The sequence below is a fragment of the Paroedura picta genome, chromosome 17 (assembly GCF_049243985.1).
Source record: "Paroedura picta isolate Pp20150507F chromosome 17, Ppicta_v3.0, whole genome shotgun sequence".
Classification (NCBI taxonomy): Eukaryota; Metazoa; Chordata; class Lepidosauria; order Squamata; family Gekkonidae; genus Paroedura; species Paroedura picta.
The window spans coordinates 3,938,658-3,960,746 of NC_135385.1; the positions used below are offsets into that span (position 1 = coordinate 3,938,658).

At 49.8% G+C, this 22,089-nt stretch overlaps 1 protein-coding gene across 1 annotated transcript in view; it reads right to left on the reverse strand.

The window, feature by feature from the left end:
- Positions 1-2,912: 2,912 nt before the first annotated feature.
- The window catches only part of VPS35L (VPS35 endosomal protein sorting factor like), a 90,237-nt gene continuing 71,060 nt past the window's right edge, over positions 2,913-22,089 (reverse strand). The window contains exons 27-31 of the mRNA XM_077316129.1: positions 12,325-12,464; positions 10,996-11,161; positions 6,199-6,317; positions 4,683-4,829; positions 2,913-3,208 (exon numbers count right to left, since the gene is read on the reverse strand). Of these exons, the coding sequence (XP_077172244.1) occupies positions 3,110-3,208; positions 4,683-4,829; positions 6,199-6,317; positions 10,996-11,161; positions 12,325-12,464 (671 nt within the window). The 3' untranslated portion in view covers positions 2,913-3,109. The remainder of the gene's footprint in view (positions 3,209-4,682; positions 4,830-6,198; positions 6,318-10,995; positions 11,162-12,324; positions 12,465-22,089) is intronic.

The following is a 22,089-nucleotide window of genomic DNA, read 5'->3' on the forward strand; positions in this document are numbered from 1 at the left end:
GAATACTGTAGGATTTACCACTGCCTCAGCATGCCTAAGCAGTGGGCTATAAATGTTGAAGCGGAAAAGGACTAAGCTGTAAGACCCTCTACTTTGAAGAGCTGGTGTCGTCTCCTTGGCAAACCTCCCTGGAGAACCTGGTGAGCAGCAAACGCCCAGGCTGCGGGTTTAATTAGGTTTACCCAGAATTCAGAAGTTCCCTGTATGCAGATCCTGTGTCCTGGGTGTATGCATGCTCACATCTTTCTTCACGGATATGCAATTCATGATCAAGGAGTCCAACATGACTGCAATAAATATTGTCTCAAGAGGACACGTCTAGAAATCCCCTTAGACCAGTCTAAGTCAAAAAAATTCTGTTGTTCCCAGCAGGATCCAAGGACACAGGCTGGGGAGTTGGCAGGTGTGTGGTGATTGTGTTTGCGTTTGCTGGCAGGGGCTCATGGGAATTGTAGTCCATGAACATCTGGAGGACCGCAGGTTGACTACCCCTGCTCTACAGTACTGAAGATCAATGTGGGCCATCAGTTGATCGGATGTTTTCATATGCGTTAATGTTAATGTTGAATGTTATTGCTATGATGAACTATCTGCTATATGGTGATATTGGAAACCAACCTGGGCCGGCTTTGCTGGGCGGGGAGGTGAACACATTGCACAAATAAAATAATGTTCTTGTGGCTTATGTACAACCCCATCTCTGTAGACAACCGTCTAACGCGGGGGTAGTCAAACACCGGCAGGAGCTCCTGGGAATTGTAGTCCATGGACATCTGGAGGACCACAGGTTGACTCCCCTGCCCTAGATCCAAGACAAGCCACATTGCTTTTGCCGGTTCCAGTAAAACTCAACTGGCAGCAGGAGCACCTTTTCTGATTCCAGCGTGAGAACCTTGCCCTTTCCCCCCTTCCCCTGCCCTCACTAGGTTTGTGGGGAGCCTCCTTACTAAAACTCTCCTAGATGTTCTGCAATTTGCCTCCCCCAAACAGCGTGGGCTCCACCACCCACCATCCTCCTTCAAGCACAAAGGAACTGTGAGTGGCTTCAGGTTCAGAAAAGGAGGGGAAGCCTTTCACCACTTTCCCTGCCAGCTACTTGTCTGGGGACACGCCCCTTCCACAGTTTTCTCACCCACCCAGAGGAGAAGCTGGTGGGGAAGTGTTAAGCAAACAGCTGCCAAGGAAGCACACCGCTCCTCCCCTGCTCTAGCAGGAAGCTTCCCCAGCTGCTTTACGCTAAGGGGGAAATAGCCATGGGTACCTGCCACCCCACATATAGGGTGAGAGCCTTTCTGTCGTGGGGGGAAATTACTTTCCTCTTCTTGTTAGGAGGTCACCGCAGCTGTTTCTATGCAGTGTGCTTTGCAATTCAGACCTCGTGCAGCCCCATCTTCCAACCAGCAAAGAATCTGTTCCAAGCTGCATAACCACCCAGAGGGGCTTAAGGTAAAGGTATCCCCTGTGTCTGACCCTTGGGGTGACGCCTTCTAGCGTTTTCATGGCAGACTCAATACGGGGTGGTTTGCCAGTGCCTTCCCCAGTCATTACAGTTTACCCCCCAGCAAGCTGGGGACTCATTTGACCGACCTCGGAAGGATGGAAGGCTGAGTCAACCTTGAGCTGGCTGCTGGGATCGAACTCCCAGCCTCATGGGCAGAGCTTTCAGACTGCATGTCTGCTGCCTTACCACCGTGCGCCACAAGAGGCTCTCCCAGAGGGGCTTAGAAGAGGTTATATTGAACTTTTCACATGTTCCTGCTTCAGATGTGGTTTTATACATGAAAGATGTGTCAGAGAAGATGTGCAGGACCAGTGACAGGAACGGCAAAGTGCAGGTCAAAAATCGGCGCTCTTCCTGCATGTGGCCTCTCTGATTCGGTATCAGCCACCCAGCACAGCCTTTCCAGTTCCCCGAAACAATTCCACAGGGGGCGAATCAAACCCAGATTAGAACCTGCCTCTCTTAACCACTCCACCAAGCTGGCTTTAAAAGAACTGCTTTGCAAGAACAGCTCTTAAGAGAACTGCGGCTAGATCAAGGTCTAGTTCAGGGTTCGTCAAACTGCGGCCCTCCAGATGTCCATGGACTACAATCCCCATGAGCCCCTGCCAGCGAATGTAGTCCATGGACATCTGGAGGGCCACAGTTTGACGACCCCTGGTCTAGTTCTCCAGACTAGAATCTGCTGCTTTTTAATCACACCACCACTCTTAAGACCCAAAGCACGCCCTTGCTAACATCACCAGTGAGGCTAGCTCTGGAAAATCTTCCAAGTGGCTCTTCTGCAGCTGCTGAATCCCAACTATTTCCTGAAAACATCAGCCCAGCTATCTGGCTTGGGGTTCAGGGGACAGAGCTCGGGACATCACAAGGTTAAGCGTGCAACATCTGTCGTCGTGAAGTTTTGTTCACCCTTTGCTCGGGCAAGTGCAATAACTAGAAACGTGAAAGGGGAAGAAATTATAGTCCCCCGCTGGGGCTTAGAATCAAAAGGCAAACGGACTGGATTATGCATCCTAATAAGTCTTCCTAACGATGACAAGTCAGCCAGCTAAGCAACGCTAGGAAAGATCTGTATTCACGCCCGAAGTGTCCTTCCCTTGATTAGATTTCCCCCTCCTTTTATTTCGAGCTTAGCCACAAAAACCTCCCAAACACATTTGCTTCCAAAGTCTCTTTGCCGAATCTCCCCGAGACTCTTTTCAGAGGTTCTTTTCCATTATGTGCTTCAATCAAAGCAAAGAAAGGGCTGGAAGGGGTCGCAGGGCAGCTGCTATTTATCTTCCGAGACAGCCACACCGGGGGACTGCCCGCCTGCAAAGTAGCTGTCCTCCCTTCTTTCCCGGCCACGTCAAGATCTGGGGCTACCGGCCCGTCCGAAACCACAAGATAAATTTCACTGACCCCAAAGTTAGCTTTTATAATGTTTTTAATGGCTGTGCAGGTGGAAACAAAACTCGTTTCAGAGGCGTTTGCGACTCCATCAGGGTGAGCTTTCTGACAGAATGAATCTTCCAAAGGAAAAGATACGGAACCTGAATAACAGCTGGAGACACAGCCTGTCTTTGGATGGCCTGAGAACTCTGCCTCCCGGGTGCTCTGGATGCATCAGGTCCTTGACTGCAGAGGAAGCCTGAGGGCCAGCTCTCCAAAATGATGTAGCTCAGGGTGTTTGCTCTGCCTCTTAATGTAGTCCAAGGTTTTTACCTGGAAGGGGGGGAGGGGAGGAATCGTATTTTACGCTACAATAGCAAATACCTTATTCCCCTATGCCAGGGGTCGTCAAACTGCGGCCCTCCAGATGTCCATGGACTACAATTCCCAGGAGCCCCTGCCAGCATTCGCTGGCAGGGGCTCCTGGGAATTGTAGTCCATGGACATCTGGAGGGCCGCAGTTGGACTACCCCTGCCCTATGCCCCTTCGGTTGCTCCCTCCCCCAATCCCTCCCCTCCTCCCCATACAAGCACAAGGGGGAGGGGAACACTTGGTTTGCTCTCTAATTTGGGAAACAGCCAGCTTCCAGCCTTTACGGCTGGAAACATACAAACAGGCCAGGAGATATGCAAGCGGCGTGCGGGGAGGAAAATCCCGGAAGTCAAAGGGCCGTTCAGCAGAAACTGGGTCAAGACTTCGGTGCCCAGGGGAGCTCCCTCCGCCCCTTCCCAGGATCAACCTGGGCAGAGTAAAAGCATGCAGATTAACAACGGCATAATGCATGCACTGCAGTGTTTGAAATGCCGGGGAGAGCCACTTTAGATTTATTATTTTTATTTGGGGGCAGGGAACAAACAGCCCCAACAATATGGTAACTTTTTTTCTCGAGGTGCACCAGTTGGGAAGAGCTTAGAGCTGGATCACTTCCTTTGGCTTACATCAGGAAATGTCTCCGTTGTGCGGGAGGGAAGTGCCACAATTAGCAGAACAGATCTAAGCCGTTATTCCGCTAAGCCAAGACTTCTGAAAACTGACACAGTAGCCCCCCCACAAATAAAGTAGTGACACTCAGGCTCTTTGATCCATCCCACTCGCCTTCCCCTCTCTCACAAACACACACACACCAACATACACACACAGAGACCCCTTCCCTCCCCACTTCCCCATCCTCTCTCCCTTTCCTGACCTACTCCCCTTTTGCTCCCCCCACAGACACAGACAAGAGTCCTCCCCCCTCCCTCCTTACCTGTTCTCCCAGGAGGGCCCCAGTCTCCTCCAGCCTGGAGGGTAGCGTCTGCATCGCAGCCTGTGGCCCAGCCCCTGGAGGCCGAAGGCACCAGCCCAGCCCCGGGGAGCTGCATGGCCTTTGCTCTGGCCCCCAGAGGCCTCCAGGACGACAGCAGAGCTTGGGCCAGTCACACAGCCTCCGTCCCGGCTCCCAGAGTCCTCTGCGGTGGCATCGTGGCTCTGGCCTACTGCACAACCTCCGCCTCCACAATCCTTCTCCCTCCCTCTTCTGTCACACTCCCTGGGGTGGGACTACAGATATTGCCGAGGCTATGGCAAGCGGCGATATAGAAATCGAATAATAAAATAAAATGAATTTTAAAAGTGATGTCCGTACCCATTTCCGTCCCAGGAGGCGCGCCAGAAGATGTGTTCCACATAAAAAAAAAAAAAAAGCAAGCTTGCCCTTCAGATTACAAACACCTGCAGTTCCAAGCTCTACTTCTGTTTCTCTCTCACCATGGTCTTGGTGTCAGCAAAGCCGTGCTTCTGAGCCAGGTTCCACAGGTTCACTGAAAGCTGGTTGAGCTTGTTGTTCCGTAGGTCTCCATGAGCCAGAATGCTATTGAAGAAGTAGAGCGCCAGCTGACTCTGCCGCTTTAAAGTCTGCAAAAGTTATAAACAAGGAACTCAATTAGTCTGCAGCCTGCAGGCCTACGTTGAAGACCAAGCCGAAGGAGATTCCACTGGAGGTCCCCAACCTTTTTATCACCGGTGACCGGTCAACGCTTGACAATTTTACTAAGGCCTGGGAGGGGGGTCTTTTGCCAAAGGACGTCGCCGCCGCCTGAGCCCCTGCTCCACTTGCTTTCCTGCCGGTGCCCCTGACTTCCCACCACCCACTGAGGGGCGCTGCCAGCAGCAGCTGTGCAGTACCACGCCAAGGGGGAGCCCTAGCCATGGTGGCCATCAGACAGCACCAAAGGTGACCCAGTGGCAGAGTGGCAGGGCAGCTCCTGAGGCAGCACCCGGGGAGGAGGACAAGGAGGAGCCACGGCCCGGTACTGACTGATCCACGGACCGGTACCAGTCCCTGGACCGGGGGTGGGGGACCACTGCACTGGAGGGATATTGTATGAAAACACTCTATGCTAACGACATTTACTATTATTGGAAAAAACCTGGTGTGCGGAGTCAGAGTAGGTTGGATTCTGGTGACCTATCAATAAGGTACTACAGACAAATCTTTCTTGATTAATGACCACTGCATATTTTAAGGCAGTGATCAGGCTGCCTAAGGAACAGGCTGCCTAGGGAGGTGGTGAGCTCCCCCTCACTGGCAGTCTTCAAGCAAAGGTTGGATGCACACTTTTCTTGGATGCTTTAGGATGCTTAGGGCATAAATAAAAGTGCCCTCCATTCAGAGGCGGAGCCACCAGCCATCTCCACGAGGAATCAAATTGGCAGGCGGATCCTTGGAAGCAGCCAAGGCTGCCCTGCCACACCCATGAACCCATTTCATACTCTGCTGGAGCGGCCCAGGACGAATGACTACGGAGGTGGCGGGAGGGGAGGAACACCCCCCCCACACACACAAACACAGAAAGGAGCTTTGGCTGAGCCACAGTGCAGGGGGAGGCTGTCCAAGAAAGCTGCTGCTAGCTTCAGCGGTGGTGCACCTGGAGCCCTCCCATTCAGAGCTGTGCTGGCCCTTGACCTTCCTAGGAAAGCCCCAGTGGGAATCCACCCTGGAGCACCAAGGACAGCCCACTCAGTTCCTCTTGGTTCAAGGCTGCTTCACCTATTCCACTCTGCACTCACTGTTGCAGCACAGTGAATTAAGAATGCAGGTGAATTAAGAATGCACCAATGCAGGTGGAGAACCTGCGTAGAGATGAAAAAGTCAAAGAAGAACATGAAATGGGCCCCCCAAGCTGGATCTGAGAGCCGCTGTGGGTACCACCAGCAATGCTGCTCCTCTTGCATCCCTTCCGGAACACATTCTGCACGGCCAAGAGAAAGGCCGTCCTCTTACCTCGTCTTTTCCAAGGCTCTTCAGATGCTCCAGGATCTGAGCAATCACCGTTTCACACAGCTTGCTGACCTCTGCCAGGAATTTGGTATCTCCACCGTACAAGGTATCGTTGGATTCCACTGGGAAACCAGGATGTTCCAAGTTTAAAAACAAAGAGGGGAAAAGGTGCAAGTAAGAACATTCATCCAATTTTTTGTTTTTCCCTTCAACAATTGTCACATTGAGCTGTTCAGAGCATCAATGAGTCTTCTCCTCGTATGGCTCTCAGGAGACTAGTTCAGTTAGTTTGATTACGGTCATAGGCCAGCATAAGATGATATAGAAACACCAATTAAAACCAGGAATTAAAACATCTTAAAAGATAACAATAGAAAATAGAATAAGGTAGATAAACACAGATGTCCAGATTCATTTAGAACAGACCATTGTATTACGGATTTTGATAGCTGCTGCGCAGAACTTGGCAACTCTATAAGTTGTATTATGTTCTATATCTGCAAGCAGCAGAGAGATGTAAAATTCTCCTGAGCGCCCTGGGAGTCTGCCTAGCAGCGGAAGAATTAGACTAGTTCAGGAGACTAAGTTCTCTCCTTCTAGGAGGTAGGGGCTACATGTTCCCTCAGAGATGGAGACTCTATGTTGGGACCAGGAGAATAAATGGAGGAAATGCTTCATATTTTGTAAGCTGCACACTCAAATCCTTATCTGAAGTCCATGAAAGGGATATAGCCTCCATCAGAAATAGCACGTAGGAGATATCTTTATCATGGTCAGCTTCTTTTAATGGGGAAGCTGTTTGCTCTGGCTGGCCCTGCAATTAAGGCTTACTATATGTGGACGTTACATAGAAATTACATTCGTTTCTTTCAAATTAAAACATCAGGGTCTAGTTGGCTGGGCGAAAATGTAAAAGACATTAGAATTATATTAAAAAAAATCAAGGCAGGAACTTATCTGGAACGAACGTCCTTCCATCCCTGGGCTGGAACCGAGGAAAAAGGACCACGATACTGATACGTCTTGGGACTGTTCATAGTATTGGCTGTTTATTAATATTTAGAATTTTACCCACTGAATTATGACAATAAAGGTATTTGCGAGCTGCTTTGAGGACTTTGTGGTCAAAAAGTGGGATATAAATGCAAGTGGGGTAACCAGAATCAGGCCAAGGCTAAGGCTAGCCCAGTTTTGTTAGATGTCGGAAACTAAGCAAGGTCAATCCTAGTTAGTCATCGGATGGGAGACTCCCAGGAACGCGCAGGGCAGGCAAGGATAAGCCAGCTCTGAACTTCGCTTCCCTTGAAAACATGAGAAAGCTGCAACTTGATAGGACTGTCCACCACCAACTGGAAGCAGAGGAAGTCTCCACTTTGGAACTATGCTAATCAGCTGGTTGTCTAATTATTCTGACTTGATTTTCCATCAGAAGCATGAAAGAAGATTTGTTCCTCTGAAAGCATGCCGGTTCATTTTGGAAAACACTTTCTCTAATTTTAGTCTTCCCTCTGAAATCAGAACCTCAATTGTTGTTGAATTCCAGATAAGTTCATTGGGAAAAAAATTAAACAATTTCAGGATCAATTCTCATGTTAAGAGTGTGTGTTAAAATAGCACTGTAAGAATTAGACCCATACGTATTAAGCTTGAAACTCAGGCATTCCACCGATTGGGGAAGAAAGATGGCTGCTCCTCCCCTCCGCATTCCCCGGATGTCTTTAAGGGCAGCTCCGCAAGCTGCCCATGACCAATACCTCTGTGCAAGAAGCTGGAAGCTGGAAGTTTCACTGGGCAGGCATCGTTGCTGAGCTGTCCTTAGAAGTCTCCTGGGGAACAGGGAGGGAGGGAGGGAGGGAGGGAAGGAGTGACTGAGGGAGGGAGTGACTGAGGGAGGGAGGGAGGAAGTGTCTAAGGGAGGGAGGGAGGACGTGCGGGATGGAGGGAGTGACGGAGAGAGTGACGGAGGGAGGGAGGGAGTGAGAGAGGGAGGGAGGAAGGGAGGAAGTGTCTAAGGGAGGGAGGGAGGAAGTGTGGGAGGGAGGGAGTGACGGAGAGAGTGACGGAGGGAGGGAGGGAGGGAGTGACTGAGGGAGGGAGGGAGTGTCTAAGGGAGGGAGGGAGGACGTGCGGGATGGAGGGAGTGACAGAGAGAGTGACGGAGGGAGGGAGGGAGTGAGAGAGGGAGGGAGGAAGGGAGGAAGTGTCTAAGGGAGGGAGGGAGGAAGTGTGGGAGGGAGGGAGTGACGGAGAGAGTGACGGAGGGAGGGAGGGAGGGAGGGAGTGACGGAGGGAGGGAGGGAGGAAGTGACTAAGGGAGGGAGAGAGGGAGGGAGTGACGGAGGGAGGGAGGGAGGGAGGGAGTGACGGAGGGAGGGAGAGAGGGAGGGAGTGACGGAGGGAGTGACGGAGAGAGGGAGGGAGGGAGTGACTGAGGGAGGGAGTGATGGAGGGAGGGACAGAGGGAGGGAGGGAGGCTGGCTGGCTGGCTGGCTGGGGTTGGCCGGTTGAGTTGAGTTGGCTGGTGTTCCTGGGCTGCTGAATGTTGATAGGTGGTGGAACGTGGAATGTGACCTTTTATTAAAGTGGCTGCGTGGATTTTTGATGCTGCACGTGACCATGGAGGAGAGGAACCACCCTTCCTCCAGTTTATACCCCTGTTGGGAAGGCACAGCAAACAGTGCTGCTGAAACAAAGGACAATTTCCCAGTTTGCTTCCTAGATGGAAGACACTCTGGGAGCTGGGAGTTCCATGACAGAAGAAAAACGGGCCATGCATTTAACAAATAACCAAAAGCCTTCTTGTGACAGAGTTCTAGAGGCAGCTTATACATAGAAGACGCATAAGAACCAAACGTAGAAGTGCAGAAGGCCCAAGGAAAACCCCCAACCCCCCCCTTCTCAGCTGGTGCTTGAAAACAGAAGGGTCCACCGACACAATAAGCAAGTTCCTTGTATGCAGAGCCGCAAGGAGGACAATGTCTGCCTTCAAAGACATAGGGGGCCATGGAGCAAGGCCTCTGCTGGGGACAGTCAGGGGTGCCTCCTGTGGAATCCACCTGGAGTCCACATCTGGACCATCACAATATTATTCTTATTTCTATTTTTTCTTATCCAGGGACTTACACGAACTTGAGCAGGCCTGCTCGGAAAACTATTATTAAAGCTTCAAGTCCACGAAGGCCTTTAAAACCAGGCGCTTGAGCGTCGCTGAAGCAAAACAGTGTTTAATCCCATGTTTTGCACAAATAAGGTTTGCAACACACGGATTAAGGGCTTAGGCTCTTTGGAGAAGACAGTAATCCAATTGCAAACTCAGCAGTCACACGCAGGGGAGGGGTGTGGAGGGGGCCAAGCTGGTAAGCCCTTCTGAGGTATATCCTCAGGAAGATGGGCACTGAGTCCTTTGTCCTGGTCAAAGAGAGCTGTGTGGGCCCAGCTACTTGGGGGCGCATCAAAACCACACGAGACAGGGCTTATTGACACTGCATGAGGAGCCACGCAAAAGGTGTCCACAGCTGCTGTGTCTTGTTCACTGCTAGAGTGCAACTCAGTTCAACACCAGGGACACAAACGGAGGCCTTGCACAAAATTTCTAAATAAAAAAGACCCTTTTCTCTGGTCCCCATATTTAGTCTGTTGCCCAGATTCCTAATTCCACACTAGTTGACATGGCCTAGTCTACTCCCTGGAGAAGAGCCTGATGCTGGGAGCGATTGGGGGCAAAAGAAGAAGGGGACGACAGAGAACGTGGTGGATGGATGGATGGAGTCACTGAAGCAGTCGGTGTGAACTTAAATGGACTCCGGGGAATGGGAGAGCAGGGGTAGTCAACCTGTGGTCCTCCAGATGTCCATGGACTACAATTCCCATGAGCCCCTGCCAGCGTTCGCTGGCAGGGGCTCATGAGAATTGTAGTCCATGAACATCTGGAGGACCACAGGTTGACTACCCCTGTGGTAGAGGACAGGAAGGTCTGGAGGATCATTGTCCATGGGGTCGCGATGGGTCGGACACGACTTCGCACCTAACAACAACAAAATCTACTTTTTGAGGGAGAAGAATCATGCACACACGGTCACCCTGCCCTCAGCCGTTCACATGCAAGAGACAGGTCACAGCAGAAGCTGTCCGTGTTCGTGTTGTCCCTCTGCCATACGGCTGTGGCATCACCCACAGCCGAACTTAGGGATCGGGGCGACATCTATGGATTCCTTCCGTGTCACACTTTGGTATTCGACTGTCAAATCTGAGAAGGTAAATTTATTTTTATTCATTTTTCCACTTGTATGCCGTCGTCCCCAAGAGGGTTCAGGGTGGTTCGCAACAGTAATAAATTGCATAAAATCGACCCAATCGTCAGTCTTTAAAATGACTAGCATTAAATTGTTCTCTCTTGCCCCAGAGGGACAGACCAGAACCAATGGGATGAAGATAATGCAAGAGAAATTCCATCTAAACATCCAGAAGACGTTCCTGACAGTCAGAGTGGTTTCTCAGTGGAACAGGCTTCCTCGGGAGGTGGTGGGTTCTCCATCTTTGATTTTTAAACAGAGGCCGGATAACCATCTGATGGAGAGGCTGATTCTGTGAAGGCTCAAGGGGGAGGCAGGTTACAGTGGAGGAGCGAGAGGGTTGTGAGTGTCCTGCACAGTGCAGGGGGTTGGACTAGATGACCCAGGAGGCCCCTTCCAACTCTATGATTCTAGGATTCTATGATAAGCAATCCCAAAGTTTCAGACAAACCGCCCTTTTCTCTTCTGAGCGAGGGGCAGCCCCCCACACACATAAAATCCCACTCACCCTTGTCGACGTGATAGATGTAGGTCTCCTGATTCATGGCCGAGAGAAGATGCAGAACGTTTGCATAAATCCGGACTTTATCATCACTGTTATCTTCCCAAGTGTAGTCCTGGATGACATTGAGCAGGCCCCGTGCCAGAAACAACACGCCCTGTTCAGGATGATCCTGAAAAAGACCAACACCAAAGCAAGGGCTAAACATCACCTTTCCCCAAAAATCTTGCAAGAACTATAAAGGTGCACGTAAGCTGTTAAAACTCACTGCAACATCAGGTTGGGAGATGTTTTTGTCAGCTCAGCGGTCTGTTAGCCATCCAGCACTTAGGCAGAAAGCCTTTAGAAAAACTTGTTGAAATTATGTTAGCACAGGGGTAGTCCAACTGTGGGCCTCCAGATGTCCATGGACTACAATCCCCATGAGCTCCTGCCAGTGCTGAAATGGGCTCATGGGAATTATAGTCCATGAATATCTGGAGAGCCACAGTTTGGCCAGCCCTGCCTTAAGAGCTCAACGGAGATTCACCTATTGTGAGAGCAACGTCTGTGTTACCCTTGAGCTGTCCTTGGTCCTGAATTTGCTTTTGTCTGCTAGTCCAGGGGTAGTCAACCTGTGGTCCTCCAGATGTTCATGGACTACAATTCCCATGAGCCCCTGCCAGCAAACGCTGGCAGGGGCTCATGGGAATTGTAGTCCATGAACATCTGGAGGACCACAGGTTGACTACCCCTGTGCTAGGCATCTAGAACTGATTTCAACATCAGCTTCCCCTCTTCTGTTTCTAAATCACATCGACCCTGTGAGGTAGATGAGGTTGAGAGAGAATGGCTGGCTCAAGTTCAACCAGCAAGTAGAGTAGGGGACTGGAGTCTAGGTCCACCAGATGTTTGCAGCTGAACTGCCTGCCTGCTCTCAGATGGAAAGAAAGGGCGCAAGGAATGGATGACTTCTCCCCCCTGAAAGGCTTTCTTACATCTAGGAAACTAGCATGTCATGAAGAGATTTGGAAATGTACACAAGCACACACACACACAACCCAATGCGCTATTTTCCTTTATTCAGAGAAGTATGCAAGTCCGCATATGAGGTCCAATCCAGGCGCTAGCTAGCTCAGGGGTAGTCAAACTGCGCCCCTCCAGAGGTCCATGGACTACAATTCCCAGGAGCCTCTGCCAGCGAATGCTGGCAGGGGCTCGTGGGAATTGTAGTCCAGGGACCTCTGGAGGGCCGCAGTTTGACTACCCCTGAGCTAGCTACTTCCCCCTGCCAAGCTTGCAAAAGGCTTCGCAGTTTCAGCCCGGAAAAAAGGCTTAAAAACGTCAGCTACTTACTGGAATGACCAGCAAAGTGGAAAAGAAATTGCAGAGGAACTCCAAGAGGAAGGCTTCCGAGGGCCGCATCTTCCCATCTACGTTGATCATCTTGGGCACCTCGGGGACGAGGCTTATAGCAGCCTTGAAAAAGGAGTCCGCTGGGAAAAGAGAAGCCGCCACACCATCAGCAAGCAGAACCCGGATACACAGTATTTATTTATTTATTTATTTATTTATTTATTTATTTATTTATCATACTTATATACCGCCCTCCCCGGAGGCTCAGGGCAGTTTACATCATAACAGAGAACAATACATAAAACAGTCTGTAACATATATAACTGATAACTAATAATTGTAACCAAAATAACAGCACAATATAACAGTATAACAATATAGTACTACAAACAGATCCAGGGCTTATTGATGGGATTCTGAGGGGGGTGGTTTATTTATTGAATTCTGAGGGGGGGTGGGGGGGGAGCAGGGGCCCTTGGTCGCTGTTGATTACGTCTGGTCTCAGCCAAATGCCTGGTGGAGGAGCCCCTTTTTGCAGGCCCTGCGGAAGGGTTTAAGCTCCGTCAGGGCCCTGATCTCCTCTGGGAGCTCGTTCCACCAGGTAGGGGCCAGAACAGAGAATGCTCTGGCCCTGGTCGAGACCAGGCGGACTTCTTTAGGGCCAGGGATCCTTAGCTGGCAGTAGAGCGCAGAGCTCTTTTGGGGGCATAGGCGGGGAGGCGGCCCCTCAGGTACACAGGGCCCTGACCGCGTATGGCCTTGAAGGTAATTACCAGAACCTTTAGTCTGATCCGGAATTCAACTGGCAACCACTGCAGCTGGTGGAGAATAGGCCGGATATGGGACCTCCACGGTGTTGCCGTGAGGATCTTGGCTGCTGCATTTTGGACCAGTTGTAGTTTCCGGGTCAGGGCTAAGGGCAGGCCTGCGTAGAGCGAGTTACAAAAGTCCAGTCTAGAGGTGACCGTCGCATGGATCACTGTGACTAGGTGTTCCGGGGCCAGGTAGGGCGCTAGTAGTTTGGCTTGGCGGAGATGGTAGAATGCCAGCCGCGCTACCTTTGTGATCTGGGCCTCCATTGTGAGGGAGGCGTCCAGAATCACGCCTAGGTTCCTGGCGGAGTGAGCCGTAGAGAGCTGCACGCCATCTGTACTTCTTCAGTACCTACCTGTAGCTTCCTCAGAGGGTCCACAACTAGCAGCCTAACAGTCCCCAGAGGACATGCAGCCTCTGCTGTGCTACCCCACTGTTATTAGAAGATTCAAAATGCAACATGGCTTTTGTGCAAGACCCAGCATCTGACCCTGGTATGTGGGCAGGAGACCAGAACAGGCTGAACCATTTACAAAGCAACAGTGTGGTTTATAACCTATGGCACGGTGTATCTGTATTTGTGAAAATGCAGGGAATGGTCTTCCCCACTACATTTTGGCGATAGTGACAGATTTTATTTTCCTGGGCTCCAAGATCACTGCAGATGGGGACTGCAGCAAAGAAATTAAAAGACGCATGCTTCTGGGGAGGAAAGCGATGGCAAGTCTAGACAGCATCCTAAAAAGCAGAGACATCACCCTGCCAACAAAAGTGTGTCTAGTCAAGGCTATGGTCTTCCCAGTTGCAATGTATGGCTGTGAAAGTTGGACCATAAGGAAGGCCGAGCGTCAAAGAATTGAGGCTTTTGAACTCTGGTGCTGGAGAAGACTCTTGCGAGTCCCTTGGACTGCAAGGCGAACAAACCGGTCAGTCCTGGAGGAGATCAGCCCTGACTGCTCCTTAGAAGGCCAGATCCTGAAGATGAAGCTCAAATCCTTTGGCCCCCTCATGAGAAGGAAGGACTCCCTGGAGAAGAGCCTAATGCTGGGAGCGATTGAGGGCAAAAGAAGAAGGGGACGACAGAGAATGAGGTGGCTGGATGGAGTCATTGAAGCAGTAGGTGCAAACTTAAATGGACTCCGGGGAATGGCAGAGGACAGGAAGGCCTGGAGGATCATTGTCCATAGGGTCGCGATGGGTCAGACACGACTTTGCACCTAACAACAATAATATTTCAGATGCAAGGGATAAATCCCTGAACACAATTCTAACCTCCATAGCTTCTCTTTGCAACGGGGACAAATTTACCTGCTATCAGACAGAGAGCCTTCAGAATCACTTTATTTACATATAGAACATAGTTTTAAAAATTAGGCATTTAAAAGGTTACATAGTTTATGAGATCATGAGTAAAATTTAAAATAGGCAACAATATCTTGGCTACCATCACAATAAATGCAGGGCCTTTGTTACTTAATATTACGTTTCTTTTATTACGTATTACAAATCTCACCCACAGAACAATTGGAGGGGAAGATGTTTCAACATGCCAATAGATATGCTCTTCTTAAAGGATATACATCCAAAGTTTAGAGGTATATTGGGATAGTCTACTGGGATATAGGGGTGTTCCAAAATCAAGGTGAGCATACCTTGTTAGACACAGAGCCTTCTGTTTCTTCTTTCTTGCCGCAAGAAAAATCAGAGCAAATGTGTCCTTAGGACCACTGGATTTAGACTTTATTTTTAAGTCTCTTCTTGTTAAATTTTGATGGAGGTGGCCATTTTAGAATGTGTTGAAGATACGTGTCTTGTGTCTTTGAGAGTTTTAGACTGTTCTGGAGATACATACGTTTAGCACCTTGATGTCCTCTATTTTCTCCTTTTTCTTCTGGCTTTGTGATGGCCTATGGCCACGTATAATAAACTTGGCTTCATCACAAAGTTGTCTGGGCTTTAGCGGTAAAGCCCAGACAATTCTCTTGCAGACCCATTTTCTATGCTGCAGAACTGAGATCCAGGACACAAATACTTTATGCAAAAATGCCACCATCTGGGACCCAGGAGCTGCCCCATGCAGAGGGTGGCAAAAGAGGGCAAGACAGATTCTCATACTATCAGCATACACGGGGTGGCAACGACTATTTTCACTCTACTGCTAAAATTCACATCTTGTAGCTCAAAGAAAGCTGCAGAAAGACAAGAGCATCATTTTAAAACCTGAATTCCTGACCTCCCCTTTTCTAGAAAAGTTTTAATTTCTGGCCTTGTAAGTACAAGAATCTTTGTTGTTGTTGTTAGGTGTGAAGTCGTGTCCGACCCATCGCGACCCCCTGGTCCATGATCCTCCAGGCCTTCCTGTCCTCTACCATTCCCCGGAGTCCATTTAAGTTTGCAACAAGAATCTTACAAAATCCTAATAGAGCATTCAAGAAACCTGCTTCCTTTTTAACAGGCGTATTTATTTCTAACATAGGATTTGCGTCTTCGTTAAGGACGTGTTAATTTGCACAGCCGGCTTTACAGAATGATCTCATTTCTCCCACGGGGTACTGAGGTTAAAAAAAAAAAGTGTGGATATTTATCCTAGAATATACAAATTATAACAACTTCTGCAGTTGTTACCTTGCTTCAAACTCACGCTTTCCAGAACACAATAATCAAAGCACATAAAATGTCCGGCAGCAGGGAGAGTAATCGACACGGGGACTTTCCTGGATCTTAAAATCAAATGCTGCAGAGAAGCGCTTGAAGAATGCGCATTCCAAGGGTGAGGGGAGCGGATTACAAGCTTGTGTCTATTCCCATCAGTGAAATGTCAGAGATTATGGCAAAGTATAGACCGGCAAATCTCTCCCCCCCCCATTCTTCTAACTCCCTACCTGACCTTTATAAAGCATCCAAAACAACCCCAGAGGTCAAAGAAGCTGGCAAAGAGAGAGGACACAACGGTAACACTGGAAGTGTCAGGCAGGATACATCTTGTGAGCTAAAAGAATCTATTTATACCCCCAAGTCATGTGCAGGTTTCCTTCAGAGAGCTATGGCAGCCGGAGGGAAGCAAACGGCTCTTCAAGTCGCTCCTAGGAATGCCAACCGGGTTCGGTGAGCATTTCCACAACTTCAGCAAAACCAGCCAACCTCTTTCCAACGCAATCGTAAGGTGAAGCGCAATGTTAATCATAGAATCATAGAGTTGGAAGGGTCCATGAAAGCCATCTAGTCCAACCCCCTGCTCAACGCAGGATCAGCCCTAAGCACCCTAAAGCATCCAAGAAAAGTGTGTCTCCAACCTTTGCTTGAAGACTGCCAGTGAGGGGGAGCTCACCACCTCCTTAGGCAGCCTATTCCACTGCTGAACTACTCTGACTGTGAAACTTTTTTTTCTGATATCTAGCCTATATCGTTGTACTTGAAGTTTAAACCCATTACTGCGTGTCCTCTCCTCTGCAGCCAATGGAAACAGCATCCTGCCCTCCTCCAAGTGACAACCTTTCAAATACTTAAAGAGGGCTATCATGTCCCCTCTCAACCTCCTTTTCTCCAGGCTGAACATTCCCAAGTCCCTCAACCTATCTTCATAGGGCTTGGTCCCTTGGCCCCAGATCATCTTCGTCGCTCTCCTCTGTACCCTGTAATAATGATGATGCTAATGACAAATGATTTGAGCCCTCAAAATTGCTAAATATTTATCTCAGCCAATTTTTACAAGGTCCATGCGGGACTCTCCTGTGGCAGAGTCTTACCTAAGACCCCCCAGAGTACCCTTTTCAACCTTTGGTACCTGCTGAAATATTTTTCAGGCTTCAAGGTACACTTTAAGGGGGGCAGGTAGGTGGATAGGTGACCAGCTCAGGGACATTATCAACTGCTCCCTGCAAACGGGGAGATTCCTGAGATTCTCAAGAAGACGGTGACTTATCTGCTCCTCAAGAAACCATCTCTGGACCTGCGGGACCCTGCCAGCTACCGACCAATTGCACATTTGGCATTTCTGGGGAAGGTCGTGGAAAAGGCCACGGAGGACCAGCTCCTGGCGTTCCTGGAAGAAACTTCGGCGCTTGTTCCATATCAGTCTGGCTTTCATCCTGGCCACGGGGTGGAGACGGTGTTGGTCGCCTCGTTGGATGATCTCCGGCAGCAGCTGGATGAAGGCGGGTCGGCCGTGCTGCTTCTATTAGATCTGTTGGCCACATTTGACGCGGTCGACCGTGAACTGCTGGCTCACCGCCTCGCCGGGATGGAGATACGGAGCCCAGCCTTGAGCTGGATATGCTCCTTTCCCCATAACCGGATACAGAGGGTGGCAGTGGGGGATGGGTTACCGGGTCCTTATTGGCTCCCTTGTGGGGTCCCTCAGGGTTCAGTGCTCTCCCCCACACTATTTGCTGATGATACCCAGCTCTATCTTATAGAATCCTAAAGTTAGAAGGGGCCATACAGGCCATCTAGTCATAGAATCATAGAGTTGGAAGGGGCCATACAGGCCATCTAGTCATAGAATCATAGAGTTGGAAGGGGCCATACAGGCCATCTAGTCATAGAATCCTAAAGTTGGAAGGGGCCATACAGGCCATCTAGTCATAGAATCCTAGAGTTGGAAGGGGCCATACAGGCCATCTAGTCATAGAATCCTAGAGTTGGAAGGGGCCATACAGGCCATCTAGTCATAGAATCCTAGAGTTGGAAGGGGCCATACAGGCCATCTAGTCACAGAATCATAGAGTTGGAAGGGGCCATACAGGCCATCTAGTCCAACCCCCTGCTCAACGCAGGATCAGCCCAAAGCATCCTAAAGCATCCAAGAAAAGTGTGTCTCCAACCTTGGCTTGAAGACTGCCAGTGATCTCCTCGTGGTTGGCCACCCGGACTCCTCCCCGGAACCATTTGCCAGATGTTTGGAATCTGTGGCTGAGTGGCTCAAGCAGAGTGGCCTGAAGCTCAACCCCTCCAAGACGGAGGTCCTGTGGTTGGGTCATAAGGAGGCAGTTCAGGAAGCACACTTACCCTTTATGGCCGGGACGCAACTTGAGATGGGTTCCCAACCCGGAAACTTAGGGGTGATCACTGACGCCTCATTAACACTCGAGGCACAGATCAAGAAGGCAGCTAGCCAGGCATTCTTCCCATCTTCGGTTTGTATCGGTTTTAATGGGATAGGGGTTTTTAGCCAAATTTGTAACCCGCCTCGAGCCTTTGGGTTACATAAAAAGATGATGACGATATGTATTATGCATGTTGCTAATCTTTCAAAACTAGACGGAAAGGCAGCCAGCAGCCTTTTCCCACTAGGACTATAAACGCTTCCTAGGGAAGTGCTACGGTCCAGTGGAAGAACACCTGCCTGGCATGCAGAAGGTCCCTGGTTCAGGCCCTGACATCTCCAGCCAGAAGGGTCAGGCACTGTCCCTCTGGAGAGCCTTTGCCCGTATCAGTAGACAAGACCGACTCTCCGGGCCCAGGGGCCTGATTTGGTATAAGGCAGCCTCCAGAAGACAGGACGTGGTTTCCCACAGGGTCAGAAGATAAGGACAGATGGAAGAGCCCCCTCAGCAGTCTTGGTTCTGAAGGGGACTGAGCACCAGTGGCAGGAAGCAACGTCATGAGCCCTGCTTTGGCACAGTAGGCCCTTCTGATAGGAAAATCGTAAGGAAGCACGCAGGAGGCCAGCTGATAACAGGATGGGAACAAAGACGGTCACAAGGGGAACAATGAGGCAGGAGGCCACATTGGACAGCCGGGATGCCTCCAAAGACCTGCTATTATTGGACCATCGATCTCTCTCCTACACACAGGCCCGCGCACAAACAGAGAGCACGATTACTCACATGTGAGAGATGGCAGGTTAAATTTGATATACAGACCCTCTCTTCCCTAGGGCTGCCTTGCTAATGCAAGCTAGCAGTGTGATCAGCAAGGGGGGGGGGGAATCAAGCACGCATTGCAATAAATTGCCCCTGAAGCCTTCCTAGACTCCAATTAATAGCCTGTGCACGACACCCGTATGCGGTCTAGTTTATGCTTCGCTAAATTTCCCCTTCCACGGAAGCTCTTTTTTCATTCTGGCCGACCACTAGGCCATAAATTCTTCTGCAGGCTTCCATTATACCCTTTATGGCTGGGGTGACCTTCACGAAAGGGGGGGGGGGGGAAATAACGGCCTGGTTGTTGCAGAGGAGGTTTCTATGATATGAATTATGACAGCACAGGGGGCTCCGGAGACTTCAGCTTGGATCGTACATGACTCTTTGGAATACAATCAGAGACAAAATTCTCCCCTAAGACTTCTGGGGAGACATAAGGCTGATTCTTTTTAGAATCAACTTCAGGGTGGTTCTAAAGGTACCAGAGATCTTGTCCACTGTTCCTCTAAGCCAACCTGTGGTCCTCCAGATGTTCATGGACTACAATTCCCATGAGCCCCTGCCAGCATTCGCTGGCAGGGGCTCATGGGAATTGTAGTCCATGAACATCTGGAGGACCACAGGTTGACTACCCCTGCTCTAAGCCATGGGGTAGCCTAGCTGTGGTTCTCCAGATGCCCATGGACTATAATTCCCATGAGTGCTGGAAGGGGCTCATGGGAATTGTAGTCCATGGGCAGCTCTGTTGTGTGTGTGTGTGTGCTACTTATACTGAAATGCTCTCATTGTTAGGGCCAAACTAAGCATTTTGTTGGACAGGCTCAATTGGATCTCCACAAGAGAGCCAGTTTGGTGCAGTGGTTAGGAGTGCGGGCTTCTAATCTGGCATGCCAGGTTCGATTCTGCGCTCCCCCACATGCAGCCAGCTGGGTGACCTTGGGCTCGCCACGGCACTGATAAAACTGTTCTGACCGGGCAGTGATATCAGGGCTCTCTCAGCCTCACCCACCCTACATGGTGTCTGTTGTGGGGAGAGGAATGGGAAGGCAAATGTAAGCCGCTTTGAGCCTCCTTCGGGTAGGGAAAAGCGGCATATAAGAACCAACTCTTCTTCTTCTATAGCTTATCCTAAAAAGTAAGCTGCAGAGGGTGGGGGGGACAAGTCCGATCAGGCACCTGGGAAGGGGAGGGGACCCTTCCGCTCAGTGCCACATCTCTGGTGGAAACCACCAGCTTCTATAAGCCCCAGTGGAGAAAAAACAAACAGGCCCCCTTCTCTTTGTACGCTGGCCAATGGCAGTTGTGTAGGAGGTGCATTTCAATTTGGGAAATGGCGTGGGGGGGGGGGAGAGAGACCCCTTTCCTTTCCCGACACTGAAGCCCCCAAACCATTCAAGGTCTCGTTCCCCCCTCAGTTACTTTTTTAGGTTACCCTAGAGGGGATTCACAGATTGCCACTGCACCACATAGCTCAGCATTTTAAAGTTTACCATCCCCGGCTGAAAACCCGATAAATCAGCAGTGAGATTCTACACTGTGCCCTGTCCTTAAGCTCAGGGGGGATAGAAAATGATCATTCTACTCGGCAGTGAAACACTCTCCACAACCAAGATTTCCTCTGGGACCCTTCCTTCTTATCCTCATGTACTACTGACCCCTTGGAAAAACGCACAGACTTTCAGACATGCTCATCGTCCCAGTGGAAAAAGACAGGTGGCCGCCTTTTCCTTTAATCCCTCCTCCTCAACGAAAAAGAAGCCAAACTGCTGCGGGGGGGGGGGGGGAGGAGAGGAAAGATATCACAGTGTCAGGAACTTTTTTTCCTCATTTCTGGGTGAATCTGAAAATGTACTTTCTGGGTCACAGGAAGAAACCATCCCGCTTTGCTTTCAGATGGGCCGGGGGCCTTGCAGAAATATTAGCTCCACCGCCGTACTGTGAACTTCTGTACTCTGAATGCAGATTTTGGTCAGTGAACTTAAACAATAGAAGTCCCGTTCTAATGTGCTTCTTCCGTTTTTTAAGTCTCTTGGTGAAGTTAGTCATACATAAAAGTCCAAGGTAGCTGGACAGTTCTCGGCGTGTCTTCAAGCGAGCCAAGCTATTGATAGTTTTGAGAAGATCAAAATATCAGGAAAGACCCCGTCCTGTTTCAACATCTCATGCGCAAGCCAATGGGTCAGTCAGGTCTCAGCAATGTTGAGAACTGCTCTGAGGAGGAAGGGGCCGGCATAGCCAAATCAGAGGCAGCAGAAGCCTACAAACAAGAGGAAGAGGTACAACCTCCACCCCCCACCCCAGCTCTGATCTAGCAGATGAAAGCCAGCTGCCTGTTTCCAGCCCTCTGGGAGCACCATTAGAGAGGCAGCAGGCTTAGAGCAGAGCTGCAGGCTGAAGGGAGAAGTGCTCGCTTTATGGCTAGACATCAGCTACTGGCTGAAAGTGATGAGGAGTTGTTGCAGGATTAAGACTGGGCAGCTGGCATTTAACTATAATACTTCTTGAGGGACACTGTGGGGGTGAGTTACAATACTATTTTTGCATTCTAGGCATTCTATGAAATTTTTTGTTTCTCCATATAGACCAATTTTTTAATCAAGAACTCCCCTGGCCAATGGTGTCCCGCTTTACCAATGTTAAAAACTGGTCACCTTCATATAAACATATCTATTTGTTAATTGGACGTTACAAGGACTGTCTAGAGCAGGGGTAGTCAAACTGCGGCCTTCCAGATGTCCATGGACTACAATTCCCAGGACCCCCCTGCCAGCATTCGCTGGCAGGGGGCTCCTGGGAATTGTAGTCCATGGACATCTGGAGGGCCGCAGTTTGACTACTCCTGCTCTAGAGACACATGAATGCATCAATAATCTCAAGTCACAGTCATGGGTTTGGGAGTTGGCAGAGAACGGCATAACCCATAATGCTCTGCAACTGAGTAAAAGGAGGGGATTCGAGAGCTGAACTGTACTTTAGGGTTTTTAATGTTTTAAGGGGCTTTACGGGGACTTTGTGATTGTGTTTTCTATCGCAAGCCGTTGCGAGGTGACATTGTCGTGAGCAGCGGGGTATAAATTAAAACATAAAT